The 21964-nt window shown below is 32.4% G+C and overlaps 8 protein-coding genes across 9 annotated transcripts; 5 read left to right on the forward strand and 3 right to left on the reverse strand.

Annotated features, from left to right (window-relative positions):
• Nucleotides 1-31: 31 nt before the first annotated feature.
• LOC139086279 (116 kDa U5 small nuclear ribonucleoprotein component) lies at nt 32-3247 on the forward strand. The gene is made up of 4 exons (XM_070634684.1): nt 32-198; nt 260-1023; nt 1088-2793; nt 2850-3247. Exons 1-4 carry the CDS (start codon nt 103-105, stop codon nt 3182-3184), a joined length of 2901 nt encoding a protein of 966 aa, XP_070490785.1. The 5' UTR covers nt 32-102; the 3' UTR covers nt 3185-3247.
• A 9-nt stretch (nt 3248-3256) lies between these two features.
• On the forward strand, nt 3257-4696 carry RpL10Ab (ribosomal protein L10Ab). The gene is made up of 4 exons (XM_070634704.1): nt 3257-3355; nt 3735-3890; nt 4049-4370; nt 4430-4696. The coding sequence occupies exons 1-4, from the start codon at nt 3351-3353 to the stop codon at nt 4598-4600; spliced, it is 654 nt and encodes a 217-aa protein (XP_070490805.1). The 5' UTR covers nt 3257-3350; the 3' UTR covers nt 4601-4696.
• Nucleotides 4697-4748: 52 nt separating this feature from the next.
• ric8a (ric8 guanine nucleotide exchange factor A) lies at nt 4749-6930 on the forward strand. The gene is made up of 4 exons (XM_070634691.1): nt 4749-4917; nt 5018-5348; nt 5502-6517; nt 6578-6930. The coding sequence occupies exons 1-4, from the start codon at nt 4834-4836 to the stop codon at nt 6746-6748; spliced, it is 1602 nt and encodes a 533-aa protein (XP_070490792.1). The 5' UTR covers nt 4749-4833; the 3' UTR covers nt 6749-6930.
• Nucleotides 6931-9340: 2410 nt separating this feature from the next.
• Rcd-1 (Required for cell differentiation 1) lies at nt 9341-10826 on the forward strand. Its single transcript, XM_070634702.1, has 4 exons — nt 9341-9448; nt 9649-9781; nt 9839-10284; nt 10347-10826. The coding sequence occupies exons 1-4, from the start codon at nt 9440-9442 to the stop codon at nt 10599-10601; spliced, it is 843 nt and encodes a 280-aa protein (XP_070490803.1). The 5' UTR covers nt 9341-9439; the 3' UTR covers nt 10602-10826.
• A 72-nt stretch (nt 10827-10898) lies between these two features.
• Nucleotides 10899-13529, reverse strand: LOC139086286 (uncharacterized). The gene is made up of 3 exons (XM_070634692.1): nt 12570-13529; nt 11475-11757; nt 10899-11401 (listed from the first exon to the last, which is right to left on the reverse strand). Exons 1-3 carry the CDS (start codon nt 13511-13513, stop codon nt 11075-11077), a joined length of 1554 nt encoding a protein of 517 aa, XP_070490793.1. The 5' UTR covers nt 13514-13529; the 3' UTR covers nt 10899-11074.
• A 1296-nt stretch (nt 13530-14825) lies between these two features.
• Adk2 (Adenosine kinase 2) lies at nt 14826-16523 on the forward strand. Its single transcript, XM_070634697.1, has 3 exons — nt 14826-14967; nt 15267-15395; nt 15469-16523. The coding sequence occupies exons 1-3, from the start codon at nt 14954-14956 to the stop codon at nt 16349-16351; spliced, it is 1026 nt and encodes a 341-aa protein (XP_070490798.1). The 5' UTR covers nt 14826-14953; the 3' UTR covers nt 16352-16523.
• On the reverse strand, nt 16397-17106 carry Pfdn6 (prefoldin 6). Its single transcript, XM_070634706.1, has 2 exons — nt 16925-17106; nt 16397-16855 (listed from the first exon to the last, which is right to left on the reverse strand). The coding sequence occupies exons 1-2, from the start codon at nt 16995-16997 to the stop codon at nt 16548-16550; spliced, it is 381 nt and encodes a 126-aa protein (XP_070490807.1). The 5' UTR covers nt 16998-17106; the 3' UTR covers nt 16397-16547.
• A 731-nt stretch (nt 17107-17837) lies between these two features.
• LOC139086284 (cyclic AMP response element-binding protein A-like) lies at nt 17838-21900 on the reverse strand. Of its 2 annotated transcripts, none has more exons than XM_070634690.1 (4): nt 21706-21900; nt 20756-20964; nt 20459-20682; nt 17838-19964 (listed from the first exon to the last, which is right to left on the reverse strand). In XM_070634690.1, the coding sequence occupies exons 1-4, from the start codon at nt 21718-21720 to the stop codon at nt 18748-18750; spliced, it is 1665 nt and encodes a 554-aa protein (XP_070490791.1). In that variant the 5' UTR covers nt 21721-21900; the 3' UTR covers nt 17838-18747. The 2 variants fall into 2 exon arrangements, with proteins under 2 accessions (XP_070490791.1, XP_070490790.1); XM_070634689.1 differs by lacking the exon at nt 21706-21900 and adding an exon at nt 21146-21597.
• Nucleotides 21901-21964: the final 64 nt, after the last annotated feature.

Here is a 21964-nt window from a genome sequence, read left to right on the forward strand (position 1 = left end):
AGAGGGGCAAAGAACTTTCTCAAAATCGAAACGATTTTAATCGGGAAGTAAAAATAAAACATAAAAGCCGCTTTTCATTAATTAAATAAATATCTCAGTAAAATGGACGCAGATCTGTATGATGAGTTTGGTAATTACATTGGACCGGATTTAGAAAGTGAATCAGAAGAAGAAGATTTTGAGGAACCAGATCAAGATGTAAGTTTTAAGATTTTCCTGAATTTTCAGCATGTTTATAAATTAAAATTTGTTTATATAGGACGATGGAATTGACGATGAAGCTGAAATGGATGTGGATGATGAGGACAAAACATCCAAAGCAATTGTATTGCATGAAGATAAGCGATATTATCAGACAGCATTAGAAGTTTATGGAAAGGATGTCGAAACAATTGTACAGGAAGAAGATGCACAGCCTCTAGACAAGCCATTGATTGAACCAGTCAGAAAAGTAAAGTTTCAGTTAAAGGAACAGGATTTGCCAGATACGACCTATTCCATGACGTTTTTAACTGATTTAATGGATACACCGGCATTAATCAGAAATGTTGCATTAATTGGACATTTACATCATGGAAAGACATCATTTATTGACTGTTTAGTTCGTCAGACACATCCTCAATTTAGAGATATGGAAGAACGTAATTTAAGATTCACAGATACACTGTTAACAGAGCAAGAAAGAGGAGTAAGCATAAAATCAACACCTGTAACTTTAGTACTTCAAGACGTTAGAGACAAAAGTTACTTAATGAATGTATTTGACACTCCTGGACATGTCAATTTCTCAGATGAAGTCACTGCTGGTATGAGATTAGTAGACGGAGTCGTATTATTTGTCGATGCTGCTGAAGGAGTCATGCTTAATACCGAAAGATTGTTAAAACATGCAATCCAAGAGAGACTTGCAGTTACTGTTTGCATCAACAAAATTGATCGTCTCATTTTGGAACTTAAACTGCCACCACAAGATGCATATTTCAAACTAAAGCACATAATTGATGAAATCAATGGATTAATCACGTATGCATAGCTTTGAATCTCGAAATACGTTAAATTTTAAAACAATTTTCTTTATATTTTATAGACTTTACGGCAACACAAATCCACAACTATCTCCAATCGTTGGAAATGTCTGTTTTGCAAGTTCATTGTATGGTTTTTGTTTTACACTTAAATCCTACGCAAAGCTTTATGCAGACACTTATCCTGGCGTATCAGCTACAGAATTTGCTAGACGGTTGTGGGGAGATATGTACTTTAATGCCAAAACTCGTAAATTCTCAAAGAAACCAGCTCATGGATCAGCACCAAGAAGTTTCGTCGAATTCATTTTGGAACCAATTTACAAACTTTTTGCACAAGTTGTTGGTGATGTTGATGGAACTCTTGCAGACACGTTAGCTGAGTTGAATATAAGAATAACGAAAGAGGAAATGAAGAGCAATATAAGACCATTATTGAGACTTATCTGCAATCGCTTCCTTGGTGATTTCACTGGATTTGCAGACATGTGTGTTGAACATATTCAGTCACCAGCAGACAATTCGAAAAATAAGATAGAGCACATCTACACTGGACCGAAAGAAGGAGTTATTTATGAGGACATGCTCGATTGTAATCAGGATGGAAATCTTGTTGTTCACAGCACTAAAATGTATCCAAGAGAAGATTGCACAATTTTTTTGGTACTCGCACGAGTTATGAGCGGAACTTTATATAAAGGACAAGAAGTTCGAATTCTCGGCGAAAATTATACACTGTTGGATGAAGAAGATTCACGTATTGTCCAAGTTGGACGCTTATGGGTTTATGAGGCACGCTATAAAGTTGAAGTAAATCGAGTTCCAGCAGGTAATTGGGTGTTAATTGAAAGTATCGATCAAAGTATTGTTAAAACATCCACAATTGTCGATGTGAATGTAAAAGAGGAACTATACATCTTCAGACCATTAAAATTCAATACACAGAGCATTATTAAGATTGCTGTCGAGCCTGTCAATCCATCAGAATTACCAAAAATGTTGGATGGATTAAGAAAAGTTAATAAATCATATCCATTACTTGGAACAAGAGTCGAAGAATCTGGTGAACATGTCATTTTAGGAACTGGAGAACTTTACCTCGATTGTGTCATGCATGACTTGAGAAAAATGTACTCAGAAATTGACATTAAAGTTGCTGATCCAGTTGTGTGCTTTACAGAAACAGTTGTCGAAACCAGTTCACTCAAATGTTTCTCGGAGACACCAAATAAGAAGAACAAAATCACAATGATTGCTGAACCTTTAGAGAAAGGCTTAGCTGAAGATATTGAGAACGAAGTAGTTTCAATAAATTGGACGAAGAAGAAAATTGGAGAATTTTTCCAGACACATTATGATTGGGATTTACTTGCAGCACGTTCAATTTGGGCTTTTGGACCTGATAATTGTGGAGCTAATATTTTAGTCGATGATACTTTGCCATCGGAAGTAGACAAATCACTCTTGGGATCTATCAAAGACTCAATTGTTCAAGGATTTCAATGGGGTAGTCGTGAAGGTCCATTATGTGAGGAACCGATTAGAAATGTCAAATTTAAGATACTTGATGCTGTTATAGCCAATGAACCAATTCATCGAGGTGGTGGTCAAATTATTCCAACATCCAGAAGAGTTTCATATTCTGCCTTTTTGATGGCAACCCCAAGATTAATGGAACCGTATTTATTCGTTGAAATTCAAGCACCTGCTGATTGTGTCTCATCTGTCTATACAGTATTGGCTAAAAGACGCGGTCATGTCACGCAAGGTAAGAAATTGTTTAATAATACTTTGTTCCTTTACTAATTTATGATTCATTTATAGACGCTCCAATTCCTGGATCACCACTGTACATCGTAAAAGCTTTCATTCCTGCAATTGACTCATTCGGTTTTGAGACAGATTTAAGAACGCATACACAAGGTCAAGCATTCTGTCAGTCAGTCTTTCATCATTGGCAGATTGTTCCTGGTGATCCCCTTGATAAGAGTATAATAATCAGACCATTGGAACCACAGCCTGCAACACATTTAGCAAGAGAATTCATGATCAAAACGAGAAGACGTAAAGGCTTATCCGAGGATGTATCAATTAACAAATTCTTCGACGATCCTATGTTGCTTGAATTGGCTAAACAGGATGTTCTCCTAAATGTTTAAAAATAATATTGTAAATTTAATAATTTCTCAGCTGAATAAAATAACGTATTTTAAAAATTTAAATGTTCAAAGGGGTTTGTGACTTATTCGATTTTTTGTCCAATTTCTTTCTTTTTCACTGAACATCTCAACGAGACAGAAGTGTTCTGCTTAATTATTTTTAATTATGTCGTAAGTTGAAGTTTTTAGTCAATTATTTACACCTAAAAAGATCCACAACAGTGATATTAAAGTGTGCAGCATGGAATTTTCATGAAAATCCTAGAATTTAATGGAAAATTTGTGAAAATGTTTATTCTAACCTCAAAAGTGTTACACATTTTAATATTATGAGCAACTACTAAGCCAAGAATTTAAAGATATAGAGTCCTCTTTTCTTTCTACGGAAAGTGTTGCAAAATTAGCAATTTGGTTTTCCGTATCATTCAATATATCAGCAATTAATTAGATAAATTGTCCACCAATGAAACCAAACATTTTATTCCTTCCAAAAATCACTCTGAATGTCCAGAAAAACATGTATTAATGTCTAACTTCTCACTATTTTCAGGTCGAAAGTATCGAAGGATATTTTATACGAGTGCGTCAACGAAGTGTTGACAAAATCTCAAGAAAAGAAACGTAAATTCTTGGAAACTGTTGAACTCCAAATCGGATTGAAGAACTACGATCCACAAAAGGACAAGCGTTTCAGCGGAACTGTTAAGTATGTATAATCTTGATTTAACCTTATTGGAAATTTGTGACAATAAGGAAGTTGTGCATTTACATGTGTACAACGGACCTTTACTCAGGGTCTTTAATAAACTGAGGAGGATAATTTTTGCGTCTTACTAATTAGTGAAAATTATCCGAAACCTACAGATTGAAGCACATCCCAAGACCAAAAATGCAAGTATGCATTTTGGGAGATCAACAACATTGTGACGAAGCTAAGGCTAACGATGTTCCATTCATGGATGCTGAAGCACTCAAAAAATTGAACAAGAACAAGAAGTTGGTCAAGAAACTCGCAAAGAAATACGATGCTTTCCTTGCTTCCGAATCATTGATTAAGCAAATTCCAAGATTGTTGGGTCCAGGTTTGAACAAAGCTGGTAAGTTCCCTGGTCTTTTGCAACACAATGAATCAATGACACAAAAGATTGATGAAGTCAAGGCTACAATCAAGTTCCAAATGAAGAAGGTAAACAATTCACACTACTTATATCCTTAAATTGTATATTAATCATATGATATTTACAGGTATTGTGCTTGTCAGTTGCCGTTGGACACGTTAACATGACCCCTGATGAATTGGCCCAAAACGTTCACTTGTCAGTCAATTTCATGGTTTCCTTGTTGAAGAAGCACTGGCAGAACGTTCGTTCCCTTCACATTAAGTCATCAATGGGACCACCACAACGTCTCTATTAAATGCTTTATACTTTTAATTAAAGTTCATAATGTGAAATTCCATGAGCTACTACGATTTCAAATAAAATCTGATTGAAATTGAAAATATGAAATTTATTTTAACGGCTTATTATTTTTTGAATTTTCAGGGGGAAACATTGAGATGAATTTTTTGAAAAAAAATCATTGTAGAAAAAATATTTTCGCTTGAAGAAAAAAAATAAAGTACAATTTTACGATTTTCTAGTCAATAAATGGATTCAAGTGAATTAAATGTAGTTGTTCCAGGAGCGGACGAAGAGAAAATAGGACAAGTATTGGAGGTCTTTTTGAAAAAGGTGGATATCATCGATTTTCCATAAAAATTGAATTTTCTCTGTGTGGAAAATTAAATTATCTGAAAATTGAATTATGTTTATGGATTTTTCTTACTTCCAGTTTGGCGATTCTTTCGATCTTTCAAGTTTAACAACATCAGGTCAATGGACATTATTGTGGAACAATCTTTTTGAAATTCTCAAAACACCAACAACTAGCATTACAATGCAATGTCTTAAATCTATTAGAATATTAAGTCGCGATAAGACATATCTCAATGAAACAATTAATGACGATCAATTTGACTGTTTACTCGAATTGGCTTCCATCGGAACTCAAAATCAACAATTTGAACCCGAAATACAGACAGAAGCTCTTAAAATATTGTGCAATCTCGTCTTTCAAAGTCCCAAATGTCAGGAACATTGTCTGAAAAATTCAGCTGTGGAAGGTAAGGCATTACATCTTGTTAATTCAATTAATGGAAGTTAATTCAATTAATTAAGGAATGTTTTCTAGAAATTGTAAACAAGGGGCAATTAACCTTTTTTATACAAATATATTTGAATATTTAAAGATCGTTAAATTTTAATTTCATTTACAGGAATCTTGAAAAGATTACGCACATGCAAGGAGAAATTTGTGGATTATGATATTAAATTCTTCGATATGAAACTTCTTTTTCTCATAACTGCTCTCACACCAAACGTACGAATAAAAGTAAGGGATTTTGATGGATTAGTGTATTTAGTTGAGACACTGGATCTAATGATGAAGAATGCAACAACAAAGGAATTTGAACAACAAGAGATCAATTTAATTAATGAGATTCTCAAAGTACTTTTTAACATTACTGTAAGTGGTCCGACAAACGTTGACAGCGACGACGACGATGATCAGCATTTACAAAGATTAGCAATAGTATTACATGACTTGTTGCTGTTTGAATCAAAATCAAAAGATGGACGAGAAGAGTATCACTCGAATATTGTCAATCTTTTAACAAACATTCCAATTCATTGTTATTCAGAGCTAGTTCCAATGTCAACAGATGATACACAAAGTGATGAGACTTTTGAAAATTATAATATTCATGCAATCAATGTTTTTCTTCAATTCCTCGAGATTAAGCTTAATAAAATTATTGGTCCAACTGCTTCAAGAGATTACGATCAACTTCCACCAATTTTAACAGTTCTAATTAAAAGTGTTCGATGTACAAGCCATATTCGACGTTATGCACGCGTGAAAATTTTGCCACCATTAAGGGATGTTAAGAAGAGACCCGAAGAAGGCACAACAATAAGAAACTATTTATGTCGATTGCTAACATATCCATCGACACAAATTTCGGATCTTGTTGCTGAGCTTCTATTTGTTCTATGTAAAGAAAATGTAGGGCGAATGATCAAATACACTGGATATGGCAATGCTGCTGGATTATTTGCAAAGAGAGGCTTGCTTGGAGGCAGAAGCAGTGAAAATCAACAACAGTATTCAAGTGATAGCGAAGATAGCGACACTGAAGAGTATAAGCAATTATTGCCCGGTATTAATCCCGTGATTGGATGTTATGAGCCGCCAAAAAGAAGTCCTTTTGAAGGAATGTCTGAGGAGCAAGTGAGTATTAAGCTATGCGATTAATGTTTTCTAAATTTAATTTATTATTTCCTCTTACAGAAAGAGTACGAAGCTGAAAAGCTGGTAAATCTGATTGATCAGCTTGATAAGCAAGGCATAATCAAACCATGTAAAATCGGCGAAGACGGCAAGCCAGTCGCAGTCGATCACATTCTCGAGCTTCAAACGGAAATACCTGAACAACAGCGTGACTTCAAAAAGAAAACTTAAAGATAGCAATAACAAAGCAAGTAGATTTAATGCAATGCTTGCTTACTGATGCCAAAAATATGAAGCATAAAAAAGCTTGCTGCTCATCAAAAAAACGAGTTTATGAATGAATACCTTTGAAATTTACCATGTATTTCGATGTTTTACTGAAATTTTATTCAATATATACCTTCAAGAAATAAGCAGTCTGTCTATTAATTGAGAATTTTAGTTTCAGAGTCAAAATTGTAACGATTTTGAATATTTCAAATTTTATGCTTCGTTTAAAAATTTGAAATACAAAAATCCGTTACAAATTTAAAATTAAAAAAACCGTTTAAAGATTCATTCATAAAAATATTAATTTATTTTACTTCCTCTTCTTCTCTAACACAATTTTCATTAATTTTACAAGTAAATGAACTGCCAGTATTTTTTCGTGCATATCTGTTGATTCTTTTAATGTTGTACATGTGAGATTGCGTGTCTTAATCTGTCGTTGCAAGCTTAATTTACTATTACTAGCACATAAAATTTTCAGAGCATAAATTGATCGCCGACAATCTTGATCAGTTCTCTGTTTTTCATAAAAAGTTTGTATTCTTCCGATGTCTTTTAAGTTCAAGGATACTGTGCATAATAATCTCGCTACTTTCTCGAGATTCTCGACTGGAACTTTATTATCAAGGAACATTTGCATTAATAATTTAATGTCTATTGGGAATAGGTCGCTTTCCTGGATATTCCAAAACTCCTCCGAACTTTTCGGTGACAATAGAAAATTAAGCAGCCTCTCATAAGTGTCTCGATCCTTGTGATTGTAGTTGAACCACCATTTAAGGAAATAAAAGTCCACAATAATGTTCACAGATCCTATAAACTTCGTGAGAATCGCTGATGAATTTTCTACGATCGAATTGCCATTGACTTTTATGTTCACATAATCTGACGTATAGATGTAGAACATCATTGATGCAATTCCTTTATCCATGACAATTTTGTTCATCCTAAAGCATTCGATGATAAATGCAACTTTGCACATCAATTTGCCCTTGGCTAATTTAATCTTGTTCCATTTTAACAGCACATAATATTTGAATATAAGGAACAGCATAGTTTCACGTGATAAATTTTTACATTCCTCATAACTTAAATTTTGTGGATCAATGTCACTTTTAAGGACTATTTTTAGGTACTTTTGTCTTAATTGGCTCAAACTATCATAGTCATCGTCGTCTACTTCCACAAAAAATTTCAAAAGATGCAGCATAACTTCAGAAATAGCTGCACGTGCTTTAAATTCAAGTAATTTGCCACTTGTTGATTCGTCTTGACTGTTGACAATAAATATGAGGAAATTCAGACCATTCAATGTGAGGAAATAGTTAAGGATCATGTGATGAACATTATTAAATACAATTGATGTAAAAATGTAATAAAATAAATTAAGGAAGATTTCATAACTGCTACTTGGCAGATCACGTGTCTCATCCACAACGAATCTAATCAAAATCATAAATTTTTCAGTAATTAAATTAACTAATATTTCATCATCAACTTCGTTCGTTGCAGGAAGGAAGTTAATTACAGTATGAAAGAGTCTTGCCACTAGTATGAAATATTCCACATCCAGTAAATCTTTTTTAGAAAAATTTAGGCATTTGAGGATTTCAATCAGCTTCTTTTCTTGATAAATCTTGTCATTAAAGCTGGTTTGCATTAAACGGAATATATCCAGTACTGTGTTAACAAATTCCAGTTTCTCAATTATTCTTGAATCTAGACATGTCAATGAAGTAGCTGTGATCATTAGACTGACTTTTGGTATTCTATCATCCTTGAAATTTACTTTGAATGCCTGTGCTCTGCAAGTGAAAAAGAATCAGTTGCTGGATGATACATTAATATAGTTAAACGAAATGCTTATACCTTCTTAGTATGATTGTATTAAAAGCAAGTATATTTCTCTTGTAATGAGCTTCTTCCAAGCTATTATCTGATACACAATCAGTGGAAAATGAATTAATTAATCTTAAACTCGATCTGATGTATCGAAAAAAATCATTTTTGAAGAATTCTGGCACTTCCGACAAATGACATATAATTTTGATCACTAGGCTAGTTGATGCTTTATGCTGATAAATTAGCATTTCACTCAGAAAGTAATTCAAATCTGAATTAATAAATTTAATATATTTTTTCTGGTCCAAATTATTTAATTGCATGACAATTTCTTCTAAAGTATCTATCTGCACTGACTTGTCCTTTGATTGTATGTCATCTCTCCACTGTGAAAGTATTCCTTCCTCCATTATGTGTAGATTATATTGCTTAATAAGACTAATAAATATTAACTTTAGCTGTTTTTACGAATTTTTGAGATTTTTAAATTTGAAAGGCATACAAAGGCTACTTGTGAAAACCATACAAATTACTTTTAATAATTTAAAACTGTACAACAGCTGTAGGGTTCTAGAGAAATTGTATTGATTTGTTGTTTTTGTAATCTTAAATTACCTCCAAAATTTAGTTATTATTCGAAAAATAATCTAAGTAATCTTATTTTAAATTCTTGTGTATCCCAAATTATTTCATTTGTGCATTTCAATAACGGCCAATTAAAATTTAAACATTTGCATTTGAAAGAACCTCCGCGTAGAAGTTTGTTATAGCCCAGAAGTCGAAGAAGTTGCGAAAAATATAATCACAAAAATGGATTTAGTAAGTAAAAATTTAAATTGTAGTGAAAATAGTACATAAATTAGCCATACTAATATATGTTAAGCTCAACCAGTAATAGACCTATAGAATAGTAAATAAATTAGCTACTTCCGAGCAGATTTAGTGACCTAATTTGTGTGAAAATTTTTACAATAACAAAAGTTCATAATTTGCTAAAAATAAATTAACTGTCATTTCAGGAAGTATTTACCTACATTAATCAGCTGACTAATCCTGAAACAAGAGAGAATGCATTATTGGAACTCAGTAAAAAAAGGGAATCTGTAGCTGATTTGGCTGTTATGTTATGGAACTCATTCGGTACAATTGCAGGTAATGAAAATAAATCCAGTTGTAATTGTGCAAACTTATCAATCTTTGATTTTACAGCACTTCTTCAAGAAATTGTAAACATATATCCATCAATTACACCACCGACATTAACGGCACAGCAATCAAATCGAGTTTGTAATGCCTTAGCCCTTTTACAGAATGTAGCATCACATCCAGAAACACGATCGGCATTTTTGCAAGCTCATATTCCACTCTTCTTATATCCATTTCTACACACATCATCAAAGACACGACCATTCGAATATTTAAGATTAACAAGCTTGGGGGTGATTGGGGCACTCGTCAAAACTGATGAACAAGAAGTCATTACGTTCTTGTTGACCACAGAAATTATTCCGTTATGTTTAAGGATTATGGAAAGTGGATCCGAATTGTCAAAAACAGTTGCTACCTTCATTCTACAAAAGATCTTACTCGATGACAGTGGACTATCGTACATTTGTCAAACTTATGACAGGTTCTCACACGTTGCAATTATTCTGGTAAGATCTTGGAGCTTTAAAGCAGTCTATGATCAAATTAATTGTAATTATTGGTATTACAGGGCAAAATGGTGATCGGATTAGCTAAGGAACCGTCCTCGAGGTTGTTGAAGCATGTAGTCAGGTGTTACTTACGACTTTCAGATAATTCTAGGGCACGAGAAGCTCTTCGCCGCTGTTTACCTGATCAACTCCGTGATGCGACATTCAATCAGTGCTTACAAGAAGATCGTTCCACAAAACATTGGTTAACATTGTTAATCAAGAATTTGGAATCAGGAAATAACGATTCAATGCAAATAGCTCCATTAGAATAATAAGAAGGCTGCTAAATATTAAGGAATTTTAAGAGCATGCTTCTCTAAGAATTTTACTATTTTGAGGTAAAAAAATGTAGATTTATTATTATAATTAATAATTTTTTTTTTAAATTTATGAGTTTGTCCAATATTAATTTGTACCTCAAGTCAAATAATAATATCATCTTATGTACATTAACAAAAAAACAATAAAGAATAATTTTAAATAATTTTTATTAAAAATGTCCTATCACTTGTTAATCAACAATTTTACAAAAAATATTATTAATAATTTATTTGTTCTATGCTGGAGAATTGAAAATAATTCGAATTGGTTCGTGCTTCAAAACTGTACAAATTATTTTTGTAGAAATTGTAATGTTTTCGATGAATTGTAAAGAAATTGTAAGGGTTTGAATTTAGAAACATTTGTACGGTCTCAAGGAAAGTAAAGAAATTCAAATCAAATTCAGTTCCAATTTACACAAGTCTTAGAGCTCTGTATGAGAATATTCTGTTGTTACTCTATTCTCACCGTCATTAAATCGTTGACAGTCTATTGGATATTTCTCTTGACAATCATATGGATCATTTACAGCACCAAATAACGTCCAGAAAGGCGTATGTGTCTTTTCACTGATGAACCATGCAGCTGCATAGCTTCCAAACTTAAGGAATCCTGATTTGAAACCACCCAAGCCGAGCTTCTCATTAGGATCATGTGAATTGATTTCACACAATACATAACGGTCACATTCTGAGTCTACATGTGTTGCATATCTATATGCTCTATGGATTTTAAGAACTGGCTCAATGATCTACAAGAATTATTATTTTTTATTATTTAGACAGTGAAGCGTTAATTAAAGATGCACGCAGTAGTTTCCTTACCTCTAAGTTAAGTGTGTCAGTTAGCTTATTACTAACATCAGTTGAATTCATCTTTTGTAAATATTCACGGTTCTTTCCTAATTTAAGAACATCTTTAACATAGCTGATAAATGGTTTAACGTATGGCATTGAATCAACATCGATCATTAAATGCTTCTTAACTGCATAATTTATGAGATTTGAAATTGTCTCACTTGGATGCTTGATATCGAATTGTGTCTTCTTTGGAAAGCCTTGTGCTTGCAAAAATCCGTTGAACATCATTTGACCGGTGGCAAAATAGCTGTAAATATTTGGAGATAATAGATTGAATTAGTGGAATTTGTGTTTTTGAAAGGAATGGGAGATGAAAAAGATTATTGGATGAAAATGTGATGCAAATGACTTGGCATCTATTTAAACCTTGCAAATTTTTGAATTTATGCCTTAGAACCTTTCAAATGATAATTTTGAAATGTGATTTGTAAGGTTTCTAAATTTGATTTTTAAAAAACCGTTAAATTTTCAATTATTTGTAGACAACTTAAATATCATAAAGATGCTAATTATGCTGCAGCATCCATGCACTGAATCTTCAGTCCAAAGCAATAACGGAAGCTATGATACCAACTTTTCCATAGATCACGCTAAATGCCTTAATTGTCTATTTTCATTTTCTATTGTGGATTTTTCATTTCTCTGCCGAATTACGCAAGGAAATGGAAACAAGAGCGATACAGTGAGTAATAATAACAACAAATATGATAAATTATAAAGAAAGAAAAGTTAAAACCAGAACATATTAAAGTAATTGTGAATTTACAGTTAAGTTAACTTTTCATCGTCATCGCGCATCGAATAAACGAAAAAAAGAAAGACTATAATGAAATAAACTGATGTTTCTTCCATTTAGTGCCATACATATGCATGAAAAGAAATGGCAAGCTATTGAAGTATCGGTTCTTCTTAATAATATTTTTTTGCTAATTTAGGTGATAAATGGACAGTTCTATCTATTTATCTTTTACGATGATCCGTTGTAACTTACGACTTCATTCTTGTCTTCTTAGTATGCCTTTACCCAAAATTAGGTCAACAAAATATCTTTTCACTCACCTTCTATAAACTTCTGGATTTGCGAGATAATTTGCCCATTCTGCAAGATACACAATGGCTTTTTGGATCCAACGCTTTCTGTATGACTGATTCTGAAGTGTCTCGAAGAGTTTATCATAATCGACTTTTCCGTCACGTCCAACAAATCCCTTAAATACCATATCAAGTCCAATTTTCTTATAGATTGCATCACTTAATTCTGAATTAGTAAAATGATCCCATGCTGTATGGATTTTCTCTAAGAATGGTGGCAAGACACCGCCATGATCATGCTTATGCTTTGCTTCAGTCTTTTCCATATCTGATCCACTGAATGAATTCAAGGTTTGCATGACTATTGGAAGTAAGTTCAACAAATTATCACCATTTAATCCAGGATGCTTTGGTTCTTCCTTTTGCTTCTTGTATGGATTTTGATTGTGTCGAATTTCATTAGTCTCAATTTCATCGTCAGTCTCTTGATTATTATAACTAGACAAGAAGGTTGATGCCAGCGATAAAACTGTTTCCAGTCCATTGCCTTCACTCGATCGTTTGTTACGCTGATCGCCGCCTGAATTAGCAGCTGCAAACATCTGAATAACGTTTCCAATAATTGATGGATCAAAGCCACCGCCTCCGCTATTACTGTTACCGGAACCACTATTTGCTGCTAATAAACTTCCAAGTCCAGCAATAATTTGTGCTGCACCTGATGGTTGTGATTTTCCAGTTTCTGATGATTGCATCATACTTCCAATCATTGAAGCAATTCCAGCAATTCCTTCAATCCCGGATCCACCATTTCCACCTTGTCCCTGACTAAAATTCTCTAAAAATGAAGCTGCCATGTCCAAAAATGGACTTCCTTCTGCTTCAGCATTTCTATTTGGTGGTCGTTGTGTGCTGTATGCGAATGCACAAAAGTGCATTGATATCATCACGATAACTAGTATTAATTTCATTTTATTATGTATCTGACTTCCTTCTCACTTCTATTGATCTGATCACGTTGACGTCTAAAGTAAAACTGCCAGCAATTCTTTCCACAACTTTTTCTCCTAAACCATCTGAAAGAATACTCAGGCATAAAATTTATGTGTAGCATGTGTATTGAGGTACAATTAACACAAATACTATTGTAAGTCATGAAGAACATTTTCATCAGATCGGAACCAAGGAAAATTTAAATAGGCGTTTATTACTGCTCGAAAAATCAAGTCTATATTTTGATAATTCAATACAAATGTTTTTCACGAAATGTTAACATAATAGAGTGGAAGAATTAATAGAAATCGTGGATTAATATCAGTTTCAATGCCTTACGCGCATTTTATGAATTTCAACGGAAATTTTAAATTCAAATTTTAACAAAGTAATCCATTGTCAATAATGAACATTTCTGTAAACTATTTTTACAGTTTAATTTAATGAAACTAATAATGTGCAATAAGTTTTATTCTACAAACGATCATATCATTAACTGTCAATCATATAATTTATGATGTACATTTATTTAATGATTCTGTATTGAATTATGAAAGAAATAAAATTAATGACAGAAAGTTCCATGAGAAAGTGACAAAAAAGCATAAAATTCAAATTTTCAAAACACGTTAAATTTCAAAAGCTTGTTAAAAAATAGAATTAAATAATTTTTCGGCTAAAGACCGTTGCAGACAAAGTGAAAATCAAGTATCTCATCCAATTACGCATAAAAGAGTTGAAAAGAAATGAGAATCCGATATAAATACATGTGAAATGTTACTATAAAGAGAGAAAATATGCATGATTTACTCACAACAGATATATACAGGTAGTAGATAGTAGGTAAAGAAAGAAGGAAAAATAGTAAGAGAATGAATAAGAAAGAAAAAAATTCCAATGATGACTACATGGCTTTTAACTGTAAAATTTCATAATTTTTACCTTACGTGTTCTCATATCGTAAATACACGACAACATCGTTATACAATTCGACTATAAGTCTTGCAGAAGCAATTAGCAGAAACTGAAAGGATATGTCTGCAAAATCCTTAAATTCACTTGACCTTGTTATCGTCATTAGAAAATCATTAAACCCAATTTTGTTGTCGCCATTCACAAGAATTCGTACAATACTCCCATGCATGTATTCAGGAATAACAGAACTTTCTATAACCGGTTCTGTCCACTTTTCTCCTTGACCTAATTAAGATCTTATTCATTGTCAATCGTTTTCCGCATAAAAAGTCCGTTAAATAAAAATTCAAATAATTTTTGCGATCACTGCGAACCACGTGGTCGGTCCGCAAAGTAAACAACTTAATTCTCTCTCTTGAAATATTTATTTCTATTCATCTCGCGCCTTTCTGGTGGAAATAAATTAACATCACAAGGCCTTATTGTAAATTTTCAACTCGAATATGTCTGAATTAAGGTGAGTTTAATTAAATAACTAGTATTAAGGAACATCCAGGAATGACTTTTGAAAACATGTGAGAAATGAAAAGAATCAAAACATATTGAAACTGTAATAATACACCGAGAGATTATCACTGCTTAGCATGATTTTCGAGCGATTATAATTTATGAAAGGTCAACAAAAGTTATCTATTATGTAAATTCCTGGACGTACTGATTTGTTTCTGCATAATTTGACATTTTGACAACAAAAACTTATTTTTATGCATAACAAGGAAGTAAATTCTTTTGTACTTTAACACTATTTTTTTATAGAGATGGCATGCTACTTGGTATGGGAAATCCCCTATTGGATATTTCAGCAGTAGTTGACAATGAATACTTAACTAAAAATGATTTGGGACCTGATAATGCAATTTTGGCTGAAGAAAAACACATGCACATGTAAGTTATGCCTTTATTTCTATTCATAGATACACATTTTCTTAATTTGTTGCAAAATCCATAATTTTTTTAGTTTTAAAGAGCTTCAAGATACATACAAGGCTGAATATATTGCCGGTGGTTCGGTACAAAATACTTTGAGAATCTGTCAATGGATTTTGAATCGTCCAAATGTAGCTACTTTCTTCGGATGTGTCGGCAAGGACAAGAATGCTGATATATTGGAAGAAAATGCTCGTTCCGATGGAGTTAATGTCGTATACGATAAATGTGATGAGTCAACTGGATGTTGTGCTGTTTTAATTACCGGTAGACATCGCTCTCTTATTGCTCATTTGGCAGCTGCTAATCATTTCTCGAAGGAACATGTCGTCAAGAATTTCAATTATGTTGAGAATGCTGAATTTTACTACATTTCTGGATTCTTCTTAACCGTCAGTCCACCATCAATTATGATGGTCGCACAAAAAGCAATGGAATCGAATAAAGTCCTAATGATGAATCTCTCTGCACCATTTATTTCAATATTTTTTAAGGATCCATTAATGCAAGTTATGCCTTATGTAGACATTTTATTTGGAAATGAATCCGAAGCTTTAACATTTGCAAAGGAGCAAAACTTTGGAACAGAGAATCTCAAAGAAATTGGCTTTAAAATGCTAAACTTACCAAAAGAGAATAAGAATAGGAAACGAGTTGTAATTTTGACACAAGGTCATCAACCTGTTATGTTGTTTGAGGATGAAACTGTAAGAGAATTCCCAGTTGTCGAATTACAGGAATCCGACATTGTTGACACAAATGGTGCTGGCGATGCCTTTGTTGGTGGATTTATAAGTCAATTGGTACAAGGAAAGTCGTATGATGTATGCATTAATACTGGAATCATTGCAGCTAGAGAAATCATCAAGAGATCTGGTTGTGCTACAGGCGGTGACTTTCCATGCCTAAACTAATATTTAGTGGAAATTTAGAAGCAATAAAGCAGGCTTTTTTGCACATTTTGTTATTGATGAAGCTTTTTATATTAGATTTTTTTGACAATTTTAAGGTAAAGACACTCAATGACAAGTTTGCAAGAAAATAATGTAATAAAAAATTGTGAACAATTTCTTCTGGATGTGTTAATGATGCATAAATTAATTAAGGGCTTTATTTCATTGCAGAAATAACAGATAATTGTTGTTGGAGTTTTCCTAAATTTTCCCGGTGTTTGTCTTGATCTTTCTCAGCATTTGTAAGACGATCATTGCACTTCTTCAATTCATTACTGATGTAATCGATACGCTTACTAACATTCTGTTTGCTTTCTGCTAAACTTTGTTTAACTAAAATCGGTCCAATTAATTTATAGACTGTATTCTTATCTTCAGCTAATAAATTCATCTCTTCTAACACATTTTGGTTTTCATTCAATTGTCCATCGAGTAGTTGTCTCTGCTGGACGAATTTTGAGTATTCTAAGGATAGAATTAATTTATTTATTAACATTTGGTCCCGTATTAACCTTAGAATTTCATTTTTATTACCTTTTTGAGTTGCTTTGAAGCTATCAAGCTCTATTTGCAGCTTCTTTTGGATTTGTGCAGCTTGCGTATCCATTATCTTGGCGGTATCAATCTTTAAAGCCCTTAATTCCACTGGTTTTAATGAAAAATTTAATCACAAAATTATTTTGTTCAGAAAAGAATTTTTTTTTTAAAAACAGTGGCGGCTTTGACTGACTGATTTTTGAATTTTAGAAGTTCGTTAATTATTTGTGTAAATGTTGATTTTTATGAGTCAACTTGTTGTTTATTTTGATAGATTTCTATTATTAGGAAATATATGTTACTCATTTTTGATCGGAAATTGGATAGAATGGTGAAATCATGTTTTGAAACTTTTTTAATGATTTCTTTGAATTTGAATAATTTGTTGCATAAAATTCAAATTTGAGTTGTCCGTTAAAATTTAAATTCGTTTTGATCGTTAAATTATGTATTTCAAAATCCAGCAGCATGATTGTTCTTGTAAGGGTATCATGGAAAAAACATTGTTTTTCAAAACTATATGTACTTGATAGATTAAAACAAAAATAGTAGCCTATAATCATCAATGAAAATCAATGAAAGCCGGTCGTGAACCAAAACTGTAGTCGTAATCCAGTTGCTAATCACGATGCATTTCAAATGAATAAGCAACTGATCGTTGAACTTTTTTATAAACATGAAACAAAGTATCACTTTCTCATTTTCAAAAATGAAACTCATTTGCTTCCTTAATGCGATTAAATGTAAAAATAAATAACAAGAAATCTTAAGCGTGTGTGAAGGAAACTACATACTTGCGTCATGCTTGTTATGACATTATTATCGATACTTTATTGATTAAATATGTTGCAGCAATATGTCGTGTACCTGAAAATAATGTTGTGAAATTACAATTGATAAGCACTTCCAGTTAGTTATGATATCCATAAAAAGTTTTTTTATTCATCATTTTATATTCCAGCATATGCAATTATGTATGTGTTAGCCCAATGCAAATTATATATATTATCGCATCATCAATTAAGACATAATTATGCTTGTTTTTTCTCTCACAAAACATGAAAAAAATATTTGCTTTAATTATAATTAATCAACATTCAACTTAGGCAACTAAAAGTACTTAAATTTCAAAAATATATTCATATTATAATCCATAATTCATAAGATTACGAAACATTAAAGAATTTTGTATCCTTACTTTTCAATTTAGGTAATATTTCCACATTTTTACTCAGTTTTGTTTCTTTAATTAAAGAAAGATTTGACTAAATACTAAAAGACATAAAATCAACAGATATCAATTATAGTTTTCTTTTCCTACAAATTATTACCGTAATTATTGTTATATATTACTTTATATAAAATCATTTGTGTTTTGGAAATGGTGTGTAAATTTCGACTTAAAAAGTTAAATTTAACGTTAATAGAAAGCTGGATCAGAGTTGGCAACTGAGAACTGAATAATCCGCGAAACTAAGATCATCAGAAATAATCATTAGTTAAAATTTAAATTTATAACGGATATTGTCATTTCAAATTTGAATCGGAAAATTAATTTTGAATAAGCTCCCGCAAAAATTTAAATTCCAAAAAACCGTTAAAATTTTTGAATCTATAAAAACCGTTAAATTAAGCTTCAATTTTTAAAAGCCGTAATCACGCGCATCAAGAAACTGCCAACCCTGACATGCTCGAAATAATTCACTTCATGCTGTTTTCTTGTATATTGCAATATAATTAAAAGAAAGGAAATGCAATTAACAATTAAATTTGTTAAAAAAATCAATTTAAAAGCAAAAATTTTCTTTCCTTTGTCTGATTTAGGACGAACTTGATTTCTGTAGTGCCGCAGTCGCTGCTAGATTAATTATATTCTGCACCAATATTCTATCAGATTCATTCAATACCTCATCACTCTTATTCAGCCCAAGATGATGTTTGGAGTCCAGTTCATATTCATGATTACTGCTGATGTCTGATAAAGAATCCGAGTAGTTACTGTCATCATAATGCGATCTTTTCTGTAGTTCCCATTCATTCATCGAGTCAATATCATAATCAATTAGCATTTTAGATCGTTTTGCTGGTGGTGGAGATGTATTATCATTTGATAGCTGTGACACATACTTGTAGACATTCTCAACGTAATCGTGCTCATTTGGAATATACATTAGCGGATCTGGTTCTAGATCCTCTAACTCTGATTTAAGGTCGAACAATAAGTTACGACGATTTTGCTGTTCACCAAATGCTGTAGCCAAATCTTTTGCGTTTATTGCACTCTGCTTATCCAATTTTAAATTTGGCACAGCTACAAGTGCCATTGAAAGCAGGAGAATCATTAGACATGTTGCCGGTTGTGCTGTTTTACCGGTCGTTTTAGTTAGCAGATTTTGCAATTTCTTCATTTTAGACATAAGATCATGATTCTGTGACTGCAATACTTTAATACGCTTAATTAATTGATGATTCTCTTCCGAACATTGCTTAACACGTTCCTCGAGTCCATCAATATATTCCTTCTTACGTTTACGGGAATCTTGTGCTGAAATCTTGTTGCGAATCTTACGTCTGATACGTTTTAATTCACGTTCTTCTTGTTTCGTCAGCGGATAACTTGTTGGCAAGGAAATTCCTTCTTTTGAAAGCAGGCGTTTCTCTTCATTTGTCAGCACTAATTTTGGATATCCCGATGAACAGCTCTCAGCTGATGATTCATCATCATCATCGTTATCTTCATCAACGTGTGCAGCAATCATTTCGTCAGTTTCCTGCATGATTTCATCGAAATTCAACATACTTGCATCATCCTCGAAGTCCTGTTTTGATATTAAAATGTTTTTCTGTAATAATCCTTGCTTTGATTTCTGTAATAAATTTGCTGCAACTGCCTTAATGTTTGCTGTCTTCAACTGTGCTGATCCTGAATTAACAATCTTAATTGAATGAAATTCCTTGTTGTTTTGTGAATTAACGGGTACGATAATCGAACGTGATTTATTACTTGCATTCTTGACATGTAGAATTTTCTGTTCGCCTAGAAAGGTAACAAAGGAAATTGAATGTTAATTACTTTTATCAATAAGTCTGTTTTCATGGTTATTACTAAAGGTATTATTGGTGTGAATTATGTTATGTAAAATTTACGTCGGTAGGCTTAGTCTTATGTAAAACATAAATTTCAAATATTATTTGACCGGTAAATTATTCAAAAATTTTGTGACCGGTAAATTTTTAAGCAAACTTTTGGATGTTTTAGAAGCCATTATTGAGGACATGCCTAACATATTCATTCTTGCTTAGTAAATCAAGTAATTTCTGTAGGTAAATTTCATAATAATTATGGAAAATTTTTCCAGTTAATCAATCAAAACTAATCAGTTAGTCAGCCATTAAAAAATTTTGATATGCTGGCATATAGTATGTAGAAATAATGCACGGAGCACATGAGAATTGACATTTAGAAAATAAAAGGAGAGCAAAATCGATTTTTTGCATACCTAAATCACTATTGAAAAATGAGTCACTTACCTTTCTTTACGTTGTTGTTGTTGCTGCTGGTGTTTTTCATGGTCGCTGACCCATATTTCATATTATTCCTGTTAGTTCGCGTGCTACGTTTTAAAATTGGTTGTACAATTTCTTGTCGTCGTGATTTTGCGGTTGATTTTGTGGGTGTTGTTTCAACATAGTGGTCATCACTTCCAGGCGATGGTAAGCACGAGCTCAGAAGGTCAAAATCATTATTTATGTCCCTATATTAAGCGATAAGGAATGAAAAATAAATCCACATGTTCATTTCGAGGTTTATAGGCAAAAATTGCTTACAAATCCAAATTGTCGCTGGATAATCCACTGTCTGAGGCTGCTGATGAATATATTGGTTCATTAAAAGTTTCGTCATTAAACATAGGTTGGTCCTCTAAACTGTTTGTAAAAACATCATCCATTAACAAGTCACTGCCTTGAGTCCCAAAATCAGCCACATTAAGCAATTCGTCCGACAATATCGAATCCAGCCAGTCATTATCGTTGTTCTAATAAGATAAAAATAAGAAAGGCATAAGTATTGGGATGGATACAAACGCATACAAAGAAATGTCATTAATATTTTATGATAATGAAATTCTGGTTAAGCACAAAAATTGAGTATTTTTTTCAGTCTGCTTCTTCTTTTATGATTCACTTGTTTAAACACTTTTATTTCCCAATACACACCCATTTCAAGATGTATTTATTCAATGCCATCATTCACACTACTCTTCCTTCCTTCCAATATAAATTTATTCTTCTTTAATTAAGAATTATTGGGAATTTTTATGCACAATATGTTGAGTGTCTAATTTTTTACTAGAGCAAATATAGCTGACGCAAGCAAAGTGCCTTTTTCTTCTCTCTACTCGACTTATGTGTATGAAATAACTCATAAAATCAGAAAAAAATTGAGCATGAATGTAAGAGAAGAAAGTATATTAAGAAGAAGAATTTAAAGTGAAGGTAATATACTTTAGTGCTGTAAAATGACGGAATGTATCACTGTAGCTTAATATTCATCATGTTTTCCTTTCATTTTTTCCCAATCACTTGAAAAAAAAAACAACAACAAAAATGCTCTAATAAATTAGTCGTAATTTGAACAATCCAGAAGCTCAAAGATTCAAAGGAATAAGAAAAACATGTGAAACAGACACTGAACGCACGTCCACTGATAAGAAAATAGCTCTTATCTACACAATTATTGAGAAAAATATTTAATTTGTATATACAAAGTTATTTACCATTAAATTCTCCATTTTCTTTTGTGCTGTACTTGCACTTTTTGGATTATGCAAATATTACACACCGTTAACTTAATATTTTTCACCTTACTTATATTCTCATTACTCTTGTTTATGCTCAAATAATGAAAATATTTTTAAAGAATTATGAAATTATGTGTCCGGATTATCCAACGAGACACGTATTTGATTAGTCCGAACGAAATTCCGTTAAAAAAGGACCGAACAAGTATGTAAGCTCGAAGGGTTTTAGCCATAA

The sequence above is a fragment of the Chironomus tepperi genome, unplaced genomic scaffold (genome assembly GCF_022539635.2).
Source record: "Chironomus tepperi strain 1889 unplaced genomic scaffold, CSIRO-AGI_Ctep_v1 contig_85, whole genome shotgun sequence".
Classification (NCBI taxonomy): Eukaryota; Metazoa; Arthropoda; class Insecta; order Diptera; family Chironomidae; genus Chironomus; species Chironomus tepperi.

Bases quoted from the DNA above. Each gene is read 5' to 3' on its own strand.
- Rcd-1 (XM_070634702.1), top strand. The intron at 9,782-9,838 runs GTAATGAAAATA...TTGATTTTACAG, and splicing joins CTCATTCGGTACAATTGCAG to CACTTCTTCAAGAAATTGTA. The intron at 10,285-10,346 runs GTAAGATCTTGG...TTGGTATTACAG, and splicing joins CACACGTTGCAATTATTCTG to GGCAAAATGGTGATCGGATT.
- LOC139086284 (XM_070634689.1), bottom strand. From the start codon at position 21,178: ATGATGGCATTGAATAAATACATCTTGAAATGG. The intron at 20,965-21,145 runs GTGTGTATTGGG...TTATCTTATTAG, and splicing joins ATAAATACATCTTGAAATGG to AACAACGATAATGACTGGCT. The intron at 20,683-20,755 runs GTAAGCAATTTT...CGCTTAATATAG, and splicing joins TCCAGCGACAATTTGGATTT to GGACATAAATAATGATTTTG.
- LOC139086286 (XM_070634692.1), bottom strand. From the start codon at position 13,513: ATGAAATTAATACTAGTTATCGTGATGATATCAATGCACTTTTGTGCA. The intron at 11,758-12,569 runs GTGAGTGAAAAG...AAATATTTACAG, and splicing joins AATCCAGAAGTTTATAGAAG to CTATTTTGCCACCGGTCAAA. The intron at 11,402-11,474 runs GTAAGGAAACTA...TAATTCTTGTAG, and splicing joins CTGACACACTTAACTTAGAG to ATCATTGAGCCAGTTCTTAA.
- LOC139086279 (XM_070634684.1), top strand. From the start codon at position 103: ATGGACGCAGATCTGTATGATGAGTTTGGTAATTACATTGGACCGGAT. The intron at 199-259 runs GTAAGTTTTAAG...TTGTTTATATAG, and splicing joins TTGAGGAACCAGATCAAGAT to GACGATGGAATTGACGATGA. The intron at 1,024-1,087 runs GTATGCATAGCT...TATATTTTATAG, and splicing joins GAAATCAATGGATTAATCAC to ACTTTACGGCAACACAAATC.
- Adk2 (XM_070634697.1), top strand. The intron at 15,396-15,468 runs GTAAGTTATGCC...TAATTTTTTTAG, and splicing joins GAAGAAAAACACATGCACAT to TTTTAAAGAGCTTCAAGATA.
- Pfdn6 (XM_070634706.1), bottom strand. From the start codon at position 16,997: ATGGATACGCAAGCTGCACAAATCCAAAAGAAGCTGCAAATAGAGCTT. The intron at 16,856-16,924 runs GTAATAAAAATG...TTCTATCCTTAG, and splicing joins CTTCAAAGCAACTCAAAAAG to AATACTCAAAATTCGTCCAG.
- ric8a (XM_070634691.1), top strand. From the start codon at position 4,834: ATGGATTCAAGTGAATTAAATGTAGTTGTTCCAGGAGCGGACGAAGAG. The intron at 4,918-5,017 runs GTGGATATCATC...TCTTACTTCCAG, and splicing joins TGGAGGTCTTTTTGAAAAAG to TTTGGCGATTCTTTCGATCT. The intron at 5,349-5,501 runs GTAAGGCATTAC...TTTCATTTACAG, and splicing joins GAAAAATTCAGCTGTGGAAG to GAATCTTGAAAAGATTACGC.
- RpL10Ab (XM_070634704.1), top strand. The intron at 3,891-4,048 runs GTATGTATAATC...CGAAACCTACAG, and splicing joins CGTTTCAGCGGAACTGTTAA to ATTGAAGCACATCCCAAGAC. The intron at 4,371-4,429 runs GTAAACAATTCA...TGATATTTACAG, and splicing joins TCAAGTTCCAAATGAAGAAG to GTATTGTGCTTGTCAGTTGC.